The sequence below is a fragment of the Bombus fervidus genome, chromosome 2 (genome assembly GCF_041682495.2).
Source record: "Bombus fervidus isolate BK054 chromosome 2, iyBomFerv1, whole genome shotgun sequence".
Lineage (NCBI taxonomy): Eukaryota > Metazoa > Arthropoda > Insecta > Hymenoptera > Apidae > Bombus > Bombus fervidus.
In genome coordinates, this window is record NC_091518.1 from 18,295,203 (window position 1) to 18,314,699 (window position 19,497).

General features: G+C 35.5%; 1 protein-coding gene across 1 annotated transcript in view; it reads right to left on the reverse strand.

The window, feature by feature from the left end:
* Positions 1-19,497, reverse strand: part of P130cas (Serine_rich_CAS and FAT-like_CAS_C domain-containing protein p130CAS) — a 165,721-nt gene that overhangs the window by 49,813 nt on the left and 96,411 nt on the right. Inside the window, exon 3 of the mRNA XM_072021893.1 lies at positions 10,973-11,122. Coding sequence (XP_071877994.1) covers positions 10,973-11,122 — 150 coding nt within the window. The remainder of the gene's footprint in view (positions 1-10,972; positions 11,123-19,497) is intronic.

Sequence of the window (19,497 nt, forward strand, 5' to 3'; positions counted from 1 at the left end):
CTCTTTTCAAATTTAGTAGAAACTTTATCACTGAATTATTCGCTTATCTTCACTGAACAATTTCCGGTTCAGTAAAATCTCATAAAATCCACTTCCTTCAAACGATTTAAAATAGAGTTACACAGAGTAAATATCACTCTAAAAGCAATCGCATACTGGTACCCGCTTAACACGCTGCTCCGAATTGCCTTCGCAAAGTTTATTCACCCAAGACGAAAAAAACGAGGAGACAAAATCCTACTCTCAAACCAGATAAGCAAGTTTCGAATGATTCATTACGATCTTCCGCGTTTCATGCGAAGAAAATCAGGAAGAAGAAGAAGAAGAAGAAGAAGATAACGAAGAAAAAGAAGAAGACTAACGAAGAAAAAAAAGAAGGTTCGAAGAAGAAGCAAAGAAAGGTTGTTTGAAGATACCTAATAGAAAACGCGAGAGACGAACCAGTGAAAGAAATAAAGCTGTGCCGGATGAACGCGCAAGAAATGGAAAAGAGGAGAAGACGGCAACATTTTGAGACAGTGATAAAAGAAGAGACATCAAGATTTTCCAAGAAGGAAGGAAGTCGATAAAGACAGATACACAGGGGGAACGAAGAGAAAAAGCGTGAGACGGAGACAGAGGCCGAGTCTGACCATGGATATGTACACGTGATGAAACGCGTCCGCCCTTCTTTGAGCTAAACCGCCCTGCGCATTCCATCGAGATGACTCCAGGGACCCCACTTTGTGTTCCCCGCACGATGGAACGTGTGCGGGTGTTTCTCCTTGCGATTATCAACCAACACCAAAAGTGACTCCGCAGAGTGGTTGGCACAGCATAGGTCGTAGGTAATAAACGAACTTCGAACAGGTACTTTGGATCGGTAACTGCGTTTCTTTCTTTTTTTTTTTTTCTTTTTTTAACGAGTGACCACTTACGCGGGAACTTCACGAGCGACATTTTGCCGTGCGATATCGCTGCGATCGTACGTCTGTCTTTGTTGTTCTTAAATAGGAAAAGAAAGAAAGGTATACATTGTCGCAGGCGAATCGCACGGTAAAATGTCGTTCGTGTGCATTCAGCCTTAGATGGGGTTATATGTATCGAGATTGGTTGCAGCAAGAGATCGTGGAGATTTTTAGATCGATAGGACGCGATGAATTGTCGTAATGAACGTGAGGTTTGGTACAAGCGACGCGTGGAATAATTAATCTCGATGTCATGCTGGCAATTATCTTAAAACTTGCCAGCTTTGAAATTTAGAGCGAATACTTCGTAATTTATAAACTTGAACATTTTTGAGAATTTAGATTACGCGACTTGAAATTCTGAAATCGTAGAATTTGAAGTTTCTTCGGCATCAGAATCGGAACTAGAAGTTTTACAATTTTATGTATGTTCAAATTTACGATTTTACTCATAATTTACACTTCCGCGATTTTGGATTTGGAAATTTCGTAATCCTGTTGTTTCGAAATTTCAGAGTCGGCGATTCTCTAAGTTCTAGAATTTGAGAGTTCGTCACTCCGTTTGTTTCAGAATTGGAAATTTTGTGACTCAAATCTCAGAATTGGTAATTTTGCAAATTTTACGATCGCGCTATGTTTGAATTTGGAATCCTGCGACTTACACACTAGGAAACTTGCAATTCTAATAATTTAGAACTTGAACTGTTGCAATTTTTAGCATTTCGAAGTTTGCAATACTGCTAGTTTAGGATTTCTAATTTTTATTACCTTAAAATCGGAAATCGTGCTGTCTTGAAATCTCAGAATATGAAATTAAAGATTTGTGATTTGCGACACGTCAAACGTTTAAGTTCCAAACTCGAATAGATTTTAAACACGTTATAAAACACGGAATTAAATAGCATGTAAAACAAAAAACGAAGGTTTACTTTCATTCCTTCAAATTGCACCTTTGATAGGTTTCCCCTTAACGTTATCGATCCTTAGCCGTGGTTTCAATGGTCTGCGATGAACTAAAAGGCCGATGTTCGAGCCTGAATCGACGTTCAAATTAGAATTGGCTGCGTTGAATAGTTTATTTCTAATCGAGCGTCGGATCGAACACAGAACCGCTCTTTTCCAATGGAATAAGACCGAGATGGAAATAGAAATGAAAGAAAGAGGAGGTATACAAGTGGCGTCGGGGACTGGATATTGTCTGGACTTACGGACATATAAGGATACTGGTGGTCTTTGCACGCTGAGCGAGACAAGGGAAGCTCCATGTAGGGTATCCTGTAGGATCGACTTCTCGTAAATCGTTCCAGGGTGCAACGGTATGCTACCGTGAAAAAACCAACTACTGGAAAAATGTTCGGGCTCTATTTTTGCCTCGACATTTTCAAACGCGTCCCTCAGGTATTCGATGTACAAAAAGAATGAAGTGTACTGCCGTTCATAAACATACACATACTTTAGTCAACTTGTGGCAATATCGCTTGGATATTAGCAAAATATGATGATAAGAACAACATTTATTGTTTTCTTACAAAATCATCAAATAATAAACTTTAATTATTTGTTTCAATATCGACCGACGTTGTATTGAATTTTTTTTGTCAAGAAGTTTTTATTAAAATTTTGTAAACATCATTGTTCAAACTACCGACGATGAGTTTAGGAGAACCTGTGTTATGTGATCGGTATTTTAAAAATTAGACAGTCTTTTTCAAAATAGTTTGATATATAACTTGTGTCATTCTTGGATATACCAATATTTCATAGCATCATTTACTAGTCTTTTTAAGATTTTATCACATTGTAATAATAAAATAACAATAATAAAAAATCATTATTTATTAACATATATTTTGAACAGCAATATATAGTATAGCATGTGCATGCTCATATTTCAAAGGTTGGATCTATCCATTGGAAACAAGTAGAAAAATATTGTGCAAATGTAAATTACATATGTTGGTCTTCAAGTTAAAGAAAATTGAAAAACGTTCGGTGTGTATATTTTTCCTAGTTCCAGTGCAAGTTATTGAAACGTTTCTTCCCATTTCGTTGCTTGGAACAAGGCGTTAAACTTTGAAATTACGTTATCCATAATGTGCGGCGCCGTTTACTGCCTTTAACGAATACATTCGTGCTTCGAAGTAATAACGTATATTTATGACATCGTTTGTACAAAGTAACTTATTTGCTTCGTTACTTCCCAGATAGAATGCAGGAGCGGTAAATTCCACGATAGTCTTTAAAAAGTAATATTTCTAACATTATCGCTAGATTACGTTTATACAAACTCACGCTTTTACGAACACGGCTAATGCAGCAGAAATAGAATCTGAGTAGAATTTGTTGCATGCGTCATGATCGACCAATGAATACAGAAATAATATATAATCATATACAGAATAATATTAAATAAATAGAAAACTGTCCTTTCGATATTTCAGAATATTTTATATACTCTGTGTTGTATCCTTGAATTTCCCACAAATACACACAAACAACCACAGTCTCCTTCAATCATCTATTCTTTCGATATTTGAGAATATTTCATATACTTTGTGTATCTTTGAATTTCCCACAAATACACACAAACAACCACAGTCTTCTTCAATCATCTATTCTTTCGATATTTGAAAATATTTCATATACTTTGTGTATCCTTGAATTTCCCACAAATACACACAAACAGCCAGTCTCCTTCAATCATCTATCCTTTCTATATTTGAGAATATTTCATATACTCTGTGTATCCTTGAATTTCCCACAAATACACACAAACAACCACAGTCTCATTCAATCATCTATCCTTTCGATATTTGAGAATATTTCATATACTCTGTGTGTTTTTGAATTTCCCACAAATACACACAAACAACCACAGTCTCCTTCAATCATCTATTCTTTCGATATTTGAAAATATTTCATATACTTTGTGTATCTTTGAATTTCCCACAAATACACACAAACAACCACAGTCTTCTTCAATCATCTATCCTTTCGATATTTGAGAATATTTCATATACTCTGTGTGTTTTTGAATTTCCCACAAATACACACAAACAGCCAGTCTCCTTCAATCATCTATCCTTTCGATATTTGAGAATATTTCATATACTTTGTGTATCCTTGAATTTCCCACAAATACACACAAACAACCACAGTTTCGTTCAATCATCGCCACTCCGTGTCTCAATTTAGTCTCGATCCAACTTCTCAACGACTCATTTATGCGCGATACTGTACCCCCGTACAAACAACAATCCCGAAACGACTCGTGGAACGTCTTAATCTCGAGTGAGGTTTCGAGAGAAGGAGAGAGAGAGAGAGAGAACGGTGGTCTTCAAGAGGAGTAGATTTCGCGCGCGATACCAAAAGAGTGGCGCACAAGAGCGCGGAGTGGCCACGCGGCCTGCTGAATAACAAAACTAAAAAATAAAAAATAGAAAAAAAAGAAAAGATACCGCTAGAAGCGTTTCACGCGGCACGACCCTGAGCACCTGCGCCTCACCGGTACCTGACTGGTAATTCTGTCGTGACAGGGCAATTTCGAGGAAGCTGGACCGCGTAACGTTGACCCTTAGCTGACGCGCCGCTCGTATTTCTGTCGACGCACATGCGGGCTCGGGCCGGACGCGTCCGTCCGGATCTTTGCCGGCAAAAAGCCCAACCAAACGCAGAAAGAAGAAGAAGAAGAAGAAGGAGAAGGACAAGGAGAAGAGGCAAAGGAAGAGTCGAGGAAACGCCAACTCCGACAAGAAACTCGGAATCGCGAATCTATATCTCTGCTCTGCGGTTTTTGCGCCTCAAAGAGGCAATGGGGATGAGAAGAAAGAAAGTTTCTTCCTGCTCTACCCACCCTTTTCTCTTCAGTTACGCTTTTGAGAAACTGAGAATGCAATCGTGGATCGAATGTTGTGGTAATTTTTGACCAGAGAATGGATTTTCTACTGGCTGGCTTCGATGTTGACTTGTGTATGACGTTGTTTGATCGTTTATGCTCGTTGATATTAGCGATCTGTTTGGTCTTGTAAGGGTTTATTATTAATTTTGTTTAAGTATTAGTTTTCTTTATTATTAATTTAACATTTATTTTTATTTATTTTTAATTTGATAATTGATACGTAATCGAAGGATACGAACAATTTCAATGTTCTTCGTTTGTTCAACGTTACTATTGGTCCTCGCTAGTCTTTAGTATTTATGTTAACATCTACTTTAATATTTCATCATCTTTATTACAATTACTTAAATCTGAAATAAACACTAAGTTTTGAATTATTATATCCATAATTATCTGCATTATCTGTATTATCATTTCTATTTAAACACAATCGTATCAAACTTAATACGCCATTGTAGATATTAATAATTCCATAATTCGCGTAAATTAACTATCAATGCTTCTCTTAAAAAATGCTACGTATATAAATTCGAACGATATTTATTTTATATTTACTTGAAATTTAATCGATATTTGTATTGTATTGTATATAAAATTAGATAAAAATCTCTACGAAACATTAGTAATAATTATCTTCTTAAATCTTATTAATTTACCAAACGAGGAACGAATTATTATATCAAATAAAATACAACCTATAAGAATAATGGAATTGGACGTTTCGTGTTTATGTTACGCGAACCTTTTTACTTTATCAAACGTGTATCACCTAAATTGAGTCCAGACACAACAAGCTACGTAAATCCTTTTGCCCTTCAGCGATTCCAAACGTCGATGTTGCATACAGCTTTTGACATTCGCTATGTAGCTATTTGTATCGGTATTTGAATAACAAATGTTTGCCGGTGGAGGCGTCCCTTTTGTTTCATTCTTCAGTCCTTCCACTCCCTTTCCTACCGAAATATACGCCGCATAAAAGAACAGGGCTGAGTTATGGCTGTCGGTCTCGCGGATAGAGCCTTCAGGGATTACAATCGAAAATTTGGCTGGTCGAAAAACACGAATAAACGTTAAAGGATGACGTAACCGCGATAAAAAGGACAACAACTATACTTCGTTGAATGAAACGTTAAGGATACTTTATTCAGAATCGTTTCGGAATAAGGAGAAGGAAATTTCTGTTGATTCGGCAAACCGTGACATAAATTGTTTCACGTTGTGAAACACCGTGATGCGGCTTCAGTCAGTAAAGTTTTACGCTGAAATATCGTTTTAATCTTTAAACTGGTATGCTGAGATTCTATAGTCTACACTGTAGACGGTGTAAACGTTGCGATAAGTTTGCTCTTTTAACTCAGCCACTTGTTCTTCAATTTCTATTTCTATGTTTCGTTTTTACTTTTGTTTCGACGATGAAGAGAAATTTCAATGTTTCAAGGGCAACTTTGGTACAAAAATAAGACGAGGCGTGTCAATAAGGGTTTTTTTATATTTTCTTCGAAGTTTTAAAAGTTTTCTAACGAGAGTAGCAGAATTAAATAACACATTGAATTAAATATTCCGATAGCACTTAATTTAGTCGCTGAATTTTATTTAAAATTTTATATCACCGACATTTTCCAGTTACGATTTAAGATTTTTAATTACAAATATCTTTCAATTAGCTAGGTATGTTGATAACGGTTTCTGATTGGAAAATAAGGAGAAAAGATTTTAGACTAATCCTTAAAGTATTCAAATAAATTTCTTTTCTGTAACGGTATAAAATAAATATTTTTCACGTAAAATGTTTGTCTAATCTGACGAGGAGAAAATGTCACCATGTTATTTACAATTCATACTATGTATGAATATTATGTTCTATGAATGTAATCAAAACTAAAAATCCCTTTGACGTTTTTTCAGTAGCAGCTCGCTGGAGAGTTAGTTGAAATATTTGCATTTCACAAGGATTAATAATATCCTGTGCGAGATGCTCGAAAAAAGACGAAACCGAATGATCCTCGCGTTCAAAAGCGCGAAATATGGGAAAAAATGTTTTCATTTTTCACAAAAAAAGCCTTCCAGAAGAATTATATTTAACAGAAAAGGTGAATTAATTGAGAAATAAATTATCGAAATTTTGGAAGTCGACAGGTATCGTTTAAAAAATTCCTCGATTATTAATGCTACGAAATAAATAATTATACTAATATAAAATTACATTTAGTGGTATAAAAATTCTGTAGAAAATTAACGAACGTGTGTTGTTCTCCGTGAAACGAAACTTTACTGATAATAACTTAATTTTTGATTTACCAAAATCAGGCTTGTTCCGTTCAAAACGATGAAACGAGTACTTACACGCGCTCGAAGAAATAATTTTTCCAATTATCCGGTGTGATAAAAAGGATCGCAATGCAACTAGTTTTTGCGCCAATGCATGGCAAATTATGAAACGTACGAGCTATAATAATGAACGATTAAGAAAGTTAAGAGTAGCGAAATATTAAGAGTCGCGACCCTCCCTCGTTTCTAAATGCGTCTGGTATGAGAGGATAAAGTGAATTATGGCTAATGGTATGATGGATACTCGACCGGAAATTCAATAGCCAGAAAAACAACACCGACAATGGTATAACTGTAAACAGTTCGTTCATCGTATGCTGTAGGTATTAATAACGTGGAATGCAAGAGGTAAAATGTGCAGATAAAACGGATAACATACGTTGTTGTAAATTACAAATAAAAGAGATATTTGGCGGATTATGTAAACAATGATGTATGAAATTCTAGGAATGAAAAAAAAATGAAAATAAAAATCGAGGTGAATATTTCGAATATTTTTAATACATCGAAAACAGTATTTACAAATGTTTGAAACAAGCGGAAAAAAGTTAATTAGTTTCGGCACTTTATGTTATAAAATTGGAGCTATTCGAATCATTTGTACGCGTTGATAATTGTATAACAGAAAATAATTTTTTAAGCACTTCTCTATTTTGTATTCCTAAAGCGTTTCTTTTAAGTTTTTAAGTTTTATTTCTAAAAGTTTTCGAGCAATTAAAATATTCAAAACGATGATGGTTGAGCAATGAAATACATTCGTACGCTTTAAGCTTATTCTTCCACGTAAACCTTTAAAGTAATCTTTTATCTCTTCCTATTAATTTATTTTACTATGTATATATTTATTGTTATAATACATATCATTGTCTTGTGTATATTATTATCAACATATTTATTCTCTTTTGCATCAGGTCCCCGGGTTTATTTCGTTCTAGTAAAACTTGATACGTTAGTTTCTTTCTTAAAAAATTAATCAACGAAATAAGTTAGAAGCAACGAGAAAGATAGTCGATGACCAAAATTTGAAGAAAGGAAATGTTTGTCAGCTTTAAAAATATGACAATTCCTTAAAGAAATAGGAACATGTGGATGGATAAAAGCGAATAGAACTGAAAATCGCTAGATGCTATTAACTCGTAATCTAAGCACGTCCAGTGTAAACCAACATTTGCTTTCAGCGCACATTTCAAAGATCTTTATTACGTAACAAACGACGGATGTTATCCAACAAGTAGAATGAAAATATGGACCGTTAATCGCGACAATTGTTGCATATTTAACGCGTCCTGCTTTGCATTCGTTTCAACAAATTACACTAAATTGTGAATTTATGTTCCGCGATGAAAATTTCCAATTAAGATTTTCATGCGTTACGTACGAAAAGTGAACGCTAACAAACGTTGCGTCATTACAGGAATTATGCAACAATAACAAAGCATCTTCTAATTGTAATTTACATTCAATTGACTTGCCAATTGACTGTCAATTGACGTACAATTTAGTTAACTTAATATATCGATAGTTTAATATATTGTACTCTAGTACTACACTTTAGTTGACTCAATATATGAAATATATTAAGACAGAAATTGATAAATGTTACATGTATGGATCACAATAAAGTGAATATTGAATTTATATTAGCATTGATTATAATTTTCGTAAAATTCCACGATCACGTTTATATTTCAAAATCTGAATTACTGTCTGTTATTACTTTATAGAATATTAAATTTGACGTACATTTCATAAGAAAAGAAAGGCAGAATAAACGTTCAATTATAATTTTAGAATAATTTAGATCGCTAAAACAAAAATATACTTCAAAAAAAGAAAACAGAAAGAAAGAATAGCAAATAGAACAGAAGAGAAAAGAAACTAGTAAATTACCAATTACCATTCTACACCATTCTCAATTATTTTTTATTATCTTTCGAGATTTTTTCCCCTAGTAAAATATTAATGACTGCAATCACGTATATTCTACAAATATATAAATATTTAAATAGTATCTATGTATGTGTTTAATCTCGTACAGTTATCTTACCAAGTTAATTGACAAATAATTAAATAATTATTAAACGTCTATTGGCCTTTTTTACTTAAAGCCTCTTCGCATCGAGTTCTATGAGTAAACTAAACCAAAGAAAAGACGCACGTCAGAAAACGAAGACGTGAGAAATGGTGACAAATAAACTCTTCGCCCTTGAAATCGAAACATGTTTCTGCCAAAGCATCATATGCCGACGCGGACAATAGGAACTTTCTTTCTGTTCTTATTTCATTTGCCTATCAACCCTTGCGACTGCACTTCTACCGTTCTATAACCGTCCCAACCATCGAGTCAATCGAGATCAAACCTCGAACCTGTACGCGCCACCCACTTACGCGTACCTATACCCACTCGAAAGCACACCCTCCACACGGTGTATCGAAAAAACCATGGAAAACAAAGAATTCATTTTCTATAACGTCGCGACGAGGTTTCACCCGACAAGGCAAATCGAAGCAGATTCGACGAGGCCTATCGATCGGCTATATTCATTTCGGTAAACTGGCGCCGGTTGACAGATGCTAAACGATGCCAATGGCAGACACCGGAGCAAACGAATTGGTAGTCAGCTGATTCTGACAGATCCCCGTCTCTAGCGCGTACCATAGACGACATAAGGGGGCACGATGGGGGTCTGCGGCGAAACACAATGGAACCGCCGCCATTGTGTGCTACGTTTCACGTAGAAGGTCGATCGATGGGACTAGGGCGCAGTGTAAGGGTGGACTTTATAAATTTCTACGTCTTTTCAGATCGAAAGCAAATTAATGCAAGATGGCAGCTGCGCGACGATAAAGCACGCGGTCGAGGGGAACGACGGATCGAACCGTTGCGCCGATCGAGGTTCAACGAGTTGGCTCGATCAAGTATTTAAATGAACAATCGAAGAAATCGCGTGGACAGATATCCAAATGACTTTTAGAACGTATTTCTGGTGCTTCGTGAGTTTTCTGCGACTTGATTGCTGATTGGTCGAGGGATGAACTTTTACTTTTGAATGAACCAAGTTGATCGACTTTGAATAATAATATCGAAGTGATTAGATTGCCGATTTCTTGAAAAGGAAGTAATTCGTGGGAAGAAATGGAGGAAGATACTTTTTGTATGTGTTATCTTACGCTATGTGACTGTCTTTTGTGTTAAATGATTATTCAGCTGTCTGTGTTTTCATAACGAGCAATGGGGCTTTATACAGTTAAGCGTTAATTTCGTCGATAAGAAAACGACTTGTTTTTCGATCGAATTTGATTAATATTATTCATGGAATAATTAACAATGTAGTCTCCGAACAGAAAATTCTAGCTATATTCTATCATATAAAATTTGGTAAAAAAAAATTCGTACGTCGATAATGAAACATATGAACGAAAGTGCGATATTAAGTATCAAACGAAATAGTCATTATTATTAAGTGTATGTATAATACTCAATAACAATTATCACAAAATTAAATATCAAGCATTCATATTGCTCAATCGAACTTTTAAATGTCACAAATCACTATTTATTCAAAAATTAATACTCATTCGATTGGATCCAATTTCGAGCGTTAATTTCCAATTAATTCTACATCCTGCGAACTCGAATTTCTACCGTTTGATTTATTATACGACGCTAGCGATTTCGCAGAGGAGAATTTTCATAAAATTTCCAATGCTCGCGCATAAATGTACGCACACGCGCATACTACAGAAATTCTCTGTGCCCCATGAATTTAATAATGGTATCGTATAGCAAGTAACTTACCCTGTTCGGTTGAACGTGCCAGCTACGCCGTTTTCCATGCCTCTGTATGCCGTCTTCAGAAATAGTTAGGTCAGGTCTGCTGCCAACCAAACAGCCCCCTGTATCATATTGGCCGACCAGGAGTCTCAATCGATTTCCTGGACAGATGCCCTGAGCAGCAAAAGGAAAAAAGAGACGTATAGCAATAACATCGTACAACCGGCGGGAGTAACAACGGTTTAAAGTAATATCGTCGGACTCGCCAAACTTTGTTGCGGCGTACATCCTCGTCTCAAGAAGATACATTGCTCCATACAACTGAAACATCAGTTGTTAAGGGGAATTTATCGTTCTATGAAACGTTCGGTGTACGCGGCGAATTAAATTTTTATCTCTGACAGTCGGTGTGTTACTTTAAATCACACGACTATTTAGGTGACAGGTCTATTCAGGACTATTTTCTTTGGAATTCTTTCTAACGAATTGCTTTCTCTTAGCAGAGCGACTATTTCATCGTCGTTCCGTCCTACGTATTTATCGTCAGTTGCTTTCTCTTTATATTTGATCTGCGTTCGAAGTAACTCGATCTTCAACGAAACTTCTTTTTAATGTTTGATCGATTCTTTAATCGATAATTCTCTTTCGTTAACTTTAACCCTTCACGTCCCAATGATCGTGGAAGATATTTACACGATAGGTAATTGAAACAATGCCGAGGCACGTAAAATCAAAATAACAATCAAACAATAAGACTCGTACAATTTATGACATCGGACGTCTAGAAGTATCTACCATGAAAATAACAATTCGAAAATAAAAATCCTATTATTCGGGACGTAATAAACGTTCGAATATCACCGGCGTAATGTCCGACTAATTCCTGACTCTATTACACCCTGAAATTCTATACAATCCTTTCGTTAATTCGCTCTAACGAACAATTCTAAACATCCCAATTTGTTGGGCCAACGAGTCAACTTATCAAGCCCAGCAAATTACATTTTCTTCCATTTGACGAACCCATTATCTTTTGAAAAGCGCATTCGCGTGATAAAGCGACGGTCCGTGAAATCGATTTCGTGTATTTGCCAACGATGTTCCGCGAGCCCTGCTTAAACACGAAGCAAGAGGAAACGTAGACAGGAACATTGCTTCGTTGTTGACGATTTCACCACTTTACTCAACGTTCAAGCGTACCAGAAATACTTGTCGAATCGTCGCCAGGAAACGAAAGGAGATTTCAATTAGCAGCGTGTACGGGCGGTAACGATTCCGTGAAATCGAAACGAAAATAAACGTGTTAGCCTTGCAGCTTTCCATCGTATTACGGAAGGGTCTTGCCTTCGTCACGGCGAACTGGTGGATTTTAGCCCCTTGAGGTCGTATTTAGCTAAGATAAGGGTCCTATATTGGTCGCAGTTCGTTTATTGTCGTAGCGTCGTTGTGTATGTGTTAGTATAGTTAGTACTTGTCCGGTGTTATTAAACGAATAGTAACGATTATATTAGGTTCAACTAAGTGATTGCGGATTTTGTCATTAGGTGATATTGACAAAAGCCGCAATCACTTAGTTGCCAAACAATAATATGTATATTTATATTCATGCAAATTTATATCTCTATGAACGCAATTGAACTGGCTATTTTTTATTAATTATTCAATCTCGTTGATACGATGAAGATATCTCCTTGATGAAAATACATTTAAAAAACAATATTTGTAAAATTACCATTTTACTTTGCTTTTCAATTTATGAAGTTGATCGATGTTGTTTCTGAACATGCAATTAAAGAAATTAAATGCAGAGAAGGACAAAATGCAATTAAAGAAATACAAAGTAAACAGACTCGTTCCACCTAGTAGGTTTAATTTTATGGTATACATCTTCCACTAACCTTCTTTCTGTTACTTTAAAACACTGAAATCTATCTCTTTGTATTCTTTAAAAATATTTCAAGCCGAGGTCACAAAGATTTTCATCCAGATCTCTCAACTGCTTCTCATAAAAATTTCATGCTTTTCGTAAAAACTTTTAGCGATCGTTCGTAAAGATTAAATCGAGTATCTGAAAGAGTCGGATGAGCGTTTTTGCAGCATTTTTGAAACCACCTTTAGATTGTTCGGACGTTCGATCTGCAATTCGACGAGCAATCGTCAAACGACCAACGAATGCTCGTTCACGTTTTCGGTTTGCTAAATTCTACTAAAACGTGGAAAGAGCATTCGTTCGCTTGTTTTGAACGTACCTTTAGCGTACTTCAATCTGAATCGGTGATATTTCTCTCTCGTGGAGCAAACGACACGTTTTCGAGGTCTCGTGACAGCGCCAGCTGTCGAATGTCTGCCTATCTGAGAGTTTCATATTCGAATATGTACGAGAAAGGTGAAACGTAACGTAATCGTAGCCTGGCGACAGTGGAAAATGGGATCGTGAAATCTGAGGGCTGTTGGGGGATTTGGTGGGTAACGGGAAATATAGTCGGAAGTGGATGGAGGTGTTTACTGAAAATGGAAATATACTGGGTTCGGTGAGTAGGGGATTAGCTGAGTAAATGAATGCTGTTGACTGGTAAAGTTTATGCTAATGGATTGGTTTGGTCATTTAGCGGTGTGACTATGTTAAGTCGTGGATTTGCTTAATTGTCATAAGGATATTTGCTCGTTTAGACCGGCTATGTTTTCTTGCCCTATATTCGAGCAGGTAAAACAGGTTTTAGTCGTATAAATATGATTTCATGCGTTGAGAATGATGTCTGGTGGGTTCACAGGAAATGGGTTAGGTTTGTTTGAAAAAGGAAACAGTAATTAACGTCTTTCAGAGGTGATAATCTCTTTTTATATTTCTTATATATTTGTTAGAATTCTTTTATCTCTTTCATAATAGTTCATCGCAAAGTTGCAAGTTTCTATTTGATAAATGTGACTTAATTCGTTTAAATATGTGCTCGCACAGAGAAAGTTTTCACTTAGATGATTGACAGAGACAGAGATTATAATGATCGAAGAATTGTATTAAGAAAAGACTTTCTTACGAGAAGATATAACTTCCGTGTGGAATACGATGAAAAAATTATAAAGTTATATCTTTTATTCTTCCTCTAAATCTATAAAGATACTAAACTGCGAAAATGCAGATCGTTCAAGCGATGGACGATACAAATACCAATATTAATAAAGATATTTCTCTTGGAAATCCTCGCCTGTGGACATATATCACCAAAAATACAGACCTAAAGTGTTTGTCATTTAAAGAAAACACGCGTCTCTTTTCATATGTGAAACGGTCAGAAATCACGTTGGTTGAAAGTGAAATAAATCGAAATACGAAGAAAAATGAGAAACACAAACATTGTTTACGCGTACTATCTGCCTGTAATAAATACAATCGTGAAAAGTCCTTTGTTTTTCGAAACGTTGAATATTAATTGTATACCTGACTACCGAAATTCAGTGTTTCATGCAAAATGGAGTTGACCAATTTCACGACCTAATACGTGAAATATTCGCTTGTTGCAAACAAACGGTTTAAACGGTTCAGGGCACGAGGAGTACAAACAGGAGCAAGCGAACGCATATGCAGCAAGTTCGCGTGTTCCGGTGACGAACAACAGCGCGTTCATTTTCGAAACACCAAGTCAGTCTGTGTACCTAGCTCTACAAAACTGTTCATTTGCCGTAGCATAGGAGTAGGAGGACGAAAACGACAATGTGCAGGGACAGAGGCTTGCTCCATTACGGATTCTATTGACTCTCTATCAACGGATAAAATAGAAAACAGCCTATTCCGACCAGAAACTGTTCGTACACCCGTTATGTCGCAGGGGCGCATCTGTCGTTAATTTTCGTACGGACGTGCGAGACAAATCGACTGTGAAGTCAATGACGTGTCTGGTGTTAAGACGACCGAAACCACTTTTGTAACCAACTTTCGGTGCGAATGATCGTGGCCTGGTTTCGTCTCATTAAATGAAACTCCAGGACTCGTAAATTGTATCGCATATCAGCGGAAACCAAATAAATCCAATTGTTCCAATGGCCTGAAGTTTAACAGACGTGATATATATTGAGATTTAAGTAATATTAGGTTGTCCGAAAAGTTTCTTTCGTTTCATAAGGTGATAATAGATGAACAACAATTTCTATTTTATATTATTTTATTGCATTAAGTATGATACATTTCGTTATATTTCTATTATTACGTTCGTGCGTAATTCGATAAACTAATATAAAACAAAAAACATTGTGCGTCTATTATTTCCTTATAAAACGAGAGAAACTTTTAGGGCAACCTAATACATCGTCTAACGATAATTTGCTACTTTGCGATGATTTTGTCATTTTGTACATATGTATATTTTGAGGCTTGAGGTACGTGTTAAGGTGATTCAAGCAAGACTGATGATCAATTGATACTGGAGAAGCATAAAATAAAACGGTGATATTTTGTAGTAAATATTTTGGAAATATCTTCGATCATTTTATCTGTTAGATTTCAGATAATTCGTAAAGGATGTTGAAGCAATTATCGTGTTTTTGACAGGAAAATTTAACGGAAGATGCAGTTTGTTGAAGATTCAAGCGTAATTCAGTCATCTTTACTACAGTGTTGTATTTATTTTTGAACGAGTTCCACGTAATTTATCCTTATTTTCGCTCTTTAATCGCTATTTAGTCGGCTCTTATTAAGACATCGTTAAACTTAATAGTTTCAGTTCTTTAAGTTAAAGACAACGGTCTTAATTGGCTCTCAGTTTCCTGTGCTAATTACTACACGAAGTTTGCAGGCCACAACAACTTTTTATAAAATTCTCAAACGGAAAAACGAGAAGTAAAGCCGAAAACGATTTCATGCCTGATTGTTTAAGATGGATACGATGTTTGAACGAAAGAAATATTGGTAAAAAAAAATCAGCATCTTCGACAACATCATCAGTATCTTGTACTTTTGAATATCGTTCACAATTTAATACATCGAAGCTTTTAACCGATCGAACAACACGTTCGTGCGATTATATAACCTATTTTTGGTTCCAACTTCGTTTAAAAGTTAATCATAGAAAAAAGCTTCGTTATTGTTAAATATAAAAGTTGCGACGGGGTAAAACACAACGAACGAGATTAACGTACAACTTCGAAACTAAACGTACGAATTACGCTTTACGCAGAAAGTTGGTAATTCAGGCAAGTGAAAGTTGAAATTTTATAACTGCTCCACGTTGATGCATTTATCGTGTAACGCAGTGGCTTGTAAATAAAGGATGAGGCAGTCGTGTATCGGGTCACAGCTGCAGTTACTCGTAACGCGAACGCGAGTAATTTCCTCGTAAACTTGTAGTACATCGGCGTACCCCTGTTTTCCAATTTCCAATTCGAACCACCCCCAACAGTTCCTTTTCAACGAGCACCATATGCGTTATACCGTGCCTTCTGTCTACGTTGAAGGGACCGATATGGCGAATGATAGATTCTACGAACAAGATGTTGCGAAACAAAATCTCTGCTAGAAGAAGTACGACTGGATACAGAGATGCGTATTAATAAATAGACTATTAGGGATCTTTATGTATTTAGATTTAATTCGAAAGTGGAAAATAGCACAGAATGCACACAGTATGAGAGAAATATATGAAATATCCAAAGTATAGTATAAGCTTTGCATAATATTGTATAGTATTTGATATGCAAAACAATTTTTTACCGTGTCCGTACTATTTTAATTATATTTTCAAAAGTATGAATCTTCGTAAAAATCAGTGAATTTGTCTTTCGTGAATCGAGTTAGATGAAATAAATTTTAGAAATAATATGGGAGATAAAATTTACACATTTAGCGAGCAATTTACCAAATGTCCAGCTGAACAAATTGTAAAGTACAAATTTAATAATAATAATAAAAAAAAAAAAAGAAATTTAGCGAATGATACGATAATTCAGTATATTATAAAAAATATAAAAGTAAAGAATATAAAGTATAACGAATTAATTTCTAAATTTGAAAACACCACAGCTGTCAGTCAGGAAATAAAAAAATATAGAAATATACAATTTTTCGATTAAAAATTTATAAAGTAAAATGTATATACGATTCATTTTTTTATTTAATCGTAGAATACAAAAGTTCGTAACATTTATGCTCTATTTTTGGATGATGAATTCTTATGACCAACTAAGCTGTTATTTGAATTGAATATGTTTGATCGATTTAGTCGATATAGATTATTGACTAAATAACACGCGAGACTATTAGCCGAAAATAAAATATGCAATATTGTGTCATAAGAAGAAAAATCAGAAAACGCTCGTCGTACGTATAAAGCGTTATTATTAAAAAAGAAATGTGATTCCAACAATCAGAAAGCCATCCTAAGAATGCGTCTTCGTCAAACAAGCTAAACGTCAGCAAGGAATGTACTTACTATACCTACGTTTATGTGCAGTGAAACGTAAGAGCACTTCCAAGGATGACCAATGCGTTTTAAAAGCGAAGAATGTGAGTATAACGAATCGACAAGCTTTTAAAGTCAATGTTTGAAAACACCACAGCTGTCAGTCGAACATAAATTGTACTGCAATATACCAATATATCAATCATTTTACTCATAGTTATACTGCTGTTATTATAGTATCAATCACATTACGCTTCGTTTATGAAACGCTATATGAAGAAACTTTTTACGAAAAATTGTATAAAAGAAATATTAATACGATAAAATATTCGTATTGTCAGTCATAGATACTAACGATGCTCAATTTCCTTTTTTCAAAAATAATACAATTAATAAATTTGTCTCTAAAAATAAATAAATCCATCCATCTATCTATCTACTTACGAAATAAACGAATTTATCTACAAATTTAAAATAGTTCATATACCAACACATAGAGACAATAACGCAAGACAAAGTTCGTACAACACAAATTATCGATACATTACATTGTACTACTTATTTCTATGAACTGAATAAATCGCAAAGCCTTGAAAAGTGACCGATCAAATTTCCATGAAAAATTAACTCAAAAAGCTTCCACGAAAAAAATCGCCCTCGAACCTGATCTATCTCTTTCACGAAAAAGAAAACGGTTTGATTCGGCGCACAAAAAATTCCAGTCGAACTTCTTTCCTTCTAACAATGTTCCGATAAATCCATCTTGTGACAAGTTACGACCGGTAAGAACCGACCTCGCTTAACCATCATCGTTTCTCCGCATTCCAAGAGCATCCAGCGTGTTGTCCGAACAGACGTGACGTGTACTGCTGCTACGATGTAGGGATAGGTTTCAGAATATCACAGATAAGCATGGCAAGAAGATTGCCGTAGGTCGTGGAACCGCCAGACATCGCATCGTTTCGAAATTTTTCGAACAGATGTCGAACGCGGAAACGATTCTAGTTGGATCGCACTTTCGAGCTCGTTCCTACGGCTCTCCTCTCTCTGTCTCTCTTTCTCTCTCTTCTCCTAAAGTTGTAGATGAAGATCTTAGATCAGAGGCTGTAACGGTGCGGCCTAACGTCCCATTTCCGCGATAATAATGCCGTGTCATGTGCTAAGAGAAGAGGAGAGAAAGAAAGGAACAACGTCTTTGTTCAGATAAACGAGTCTAGTCGCATCGAGCTGCATAACTCTTTCATTCCAGATGCGACGTCGTTTATGCGACACTTGCATTGTCAATACATTGACTGTTAGGCTAATTTTATATGCATTTCGTCCTGACATAGAGAGAGCGAGAGCGAGAGAGAGAGAGAGAGAGAGAGAGAGAGGGGCGATAAATTGGAGTATGTTACACCATAGTATTTAACTGTTAAATTATTACATCGTATTTGCGCACCTTTTTCTGCCAATGTTATCTGTCATTTACATTCTAGAGCAGTTTTTGATCCGTGACATTTATCTTATTTTAATCGTTTTGGAGAATTTACTAAGAAAAACGTGAGTCGCCGATGACCATCGTGGTAGTCAAGTTATTAATCTGCTCGCTTAACCTGTTGATCTTCAACTATTAAGGGGAGGACGAGTTGACTCGTCGATTGAATTGTCCATCTCTTGAATGCGCAAACGTTTTTATTTAGCAATTTCTCGTTCTTTACGTGCTATTTCGTTCGTTTTGAAAATAAATTGTACTATATGCAAGTTTGTAGAGACTGAAACGGTTCTAACCGAGATTTATCTTTAAATAATCCTTTATCTATCTGTCTTTATTGATATTTAACTTTGTAATTATGTGAAAGCTTCCCATAGGATACGAGTCGTAAGTCGAAGTGAACGATACAAAATGAAATATATATCACACTTTTAATAGATTTATTTGCTATTAAGAATTATATATGTCTTGATTATAAACGCCTTGGAACTACAAAACGCTATGATCGTTCTAGATCTGAGGAAATATTAAAAGGACCAGTATGTTGTATTTGTTCGGGATATCGATTTAGAGTACAAGATAAGAATTGACAATAGCTGTTTGTAAAGTTATAGAAAAGTAATCAATTAGTAATTACGAGTTGCTATAAAATCCTGATCGAAATTGAAAAAGTTTAATATCAAACT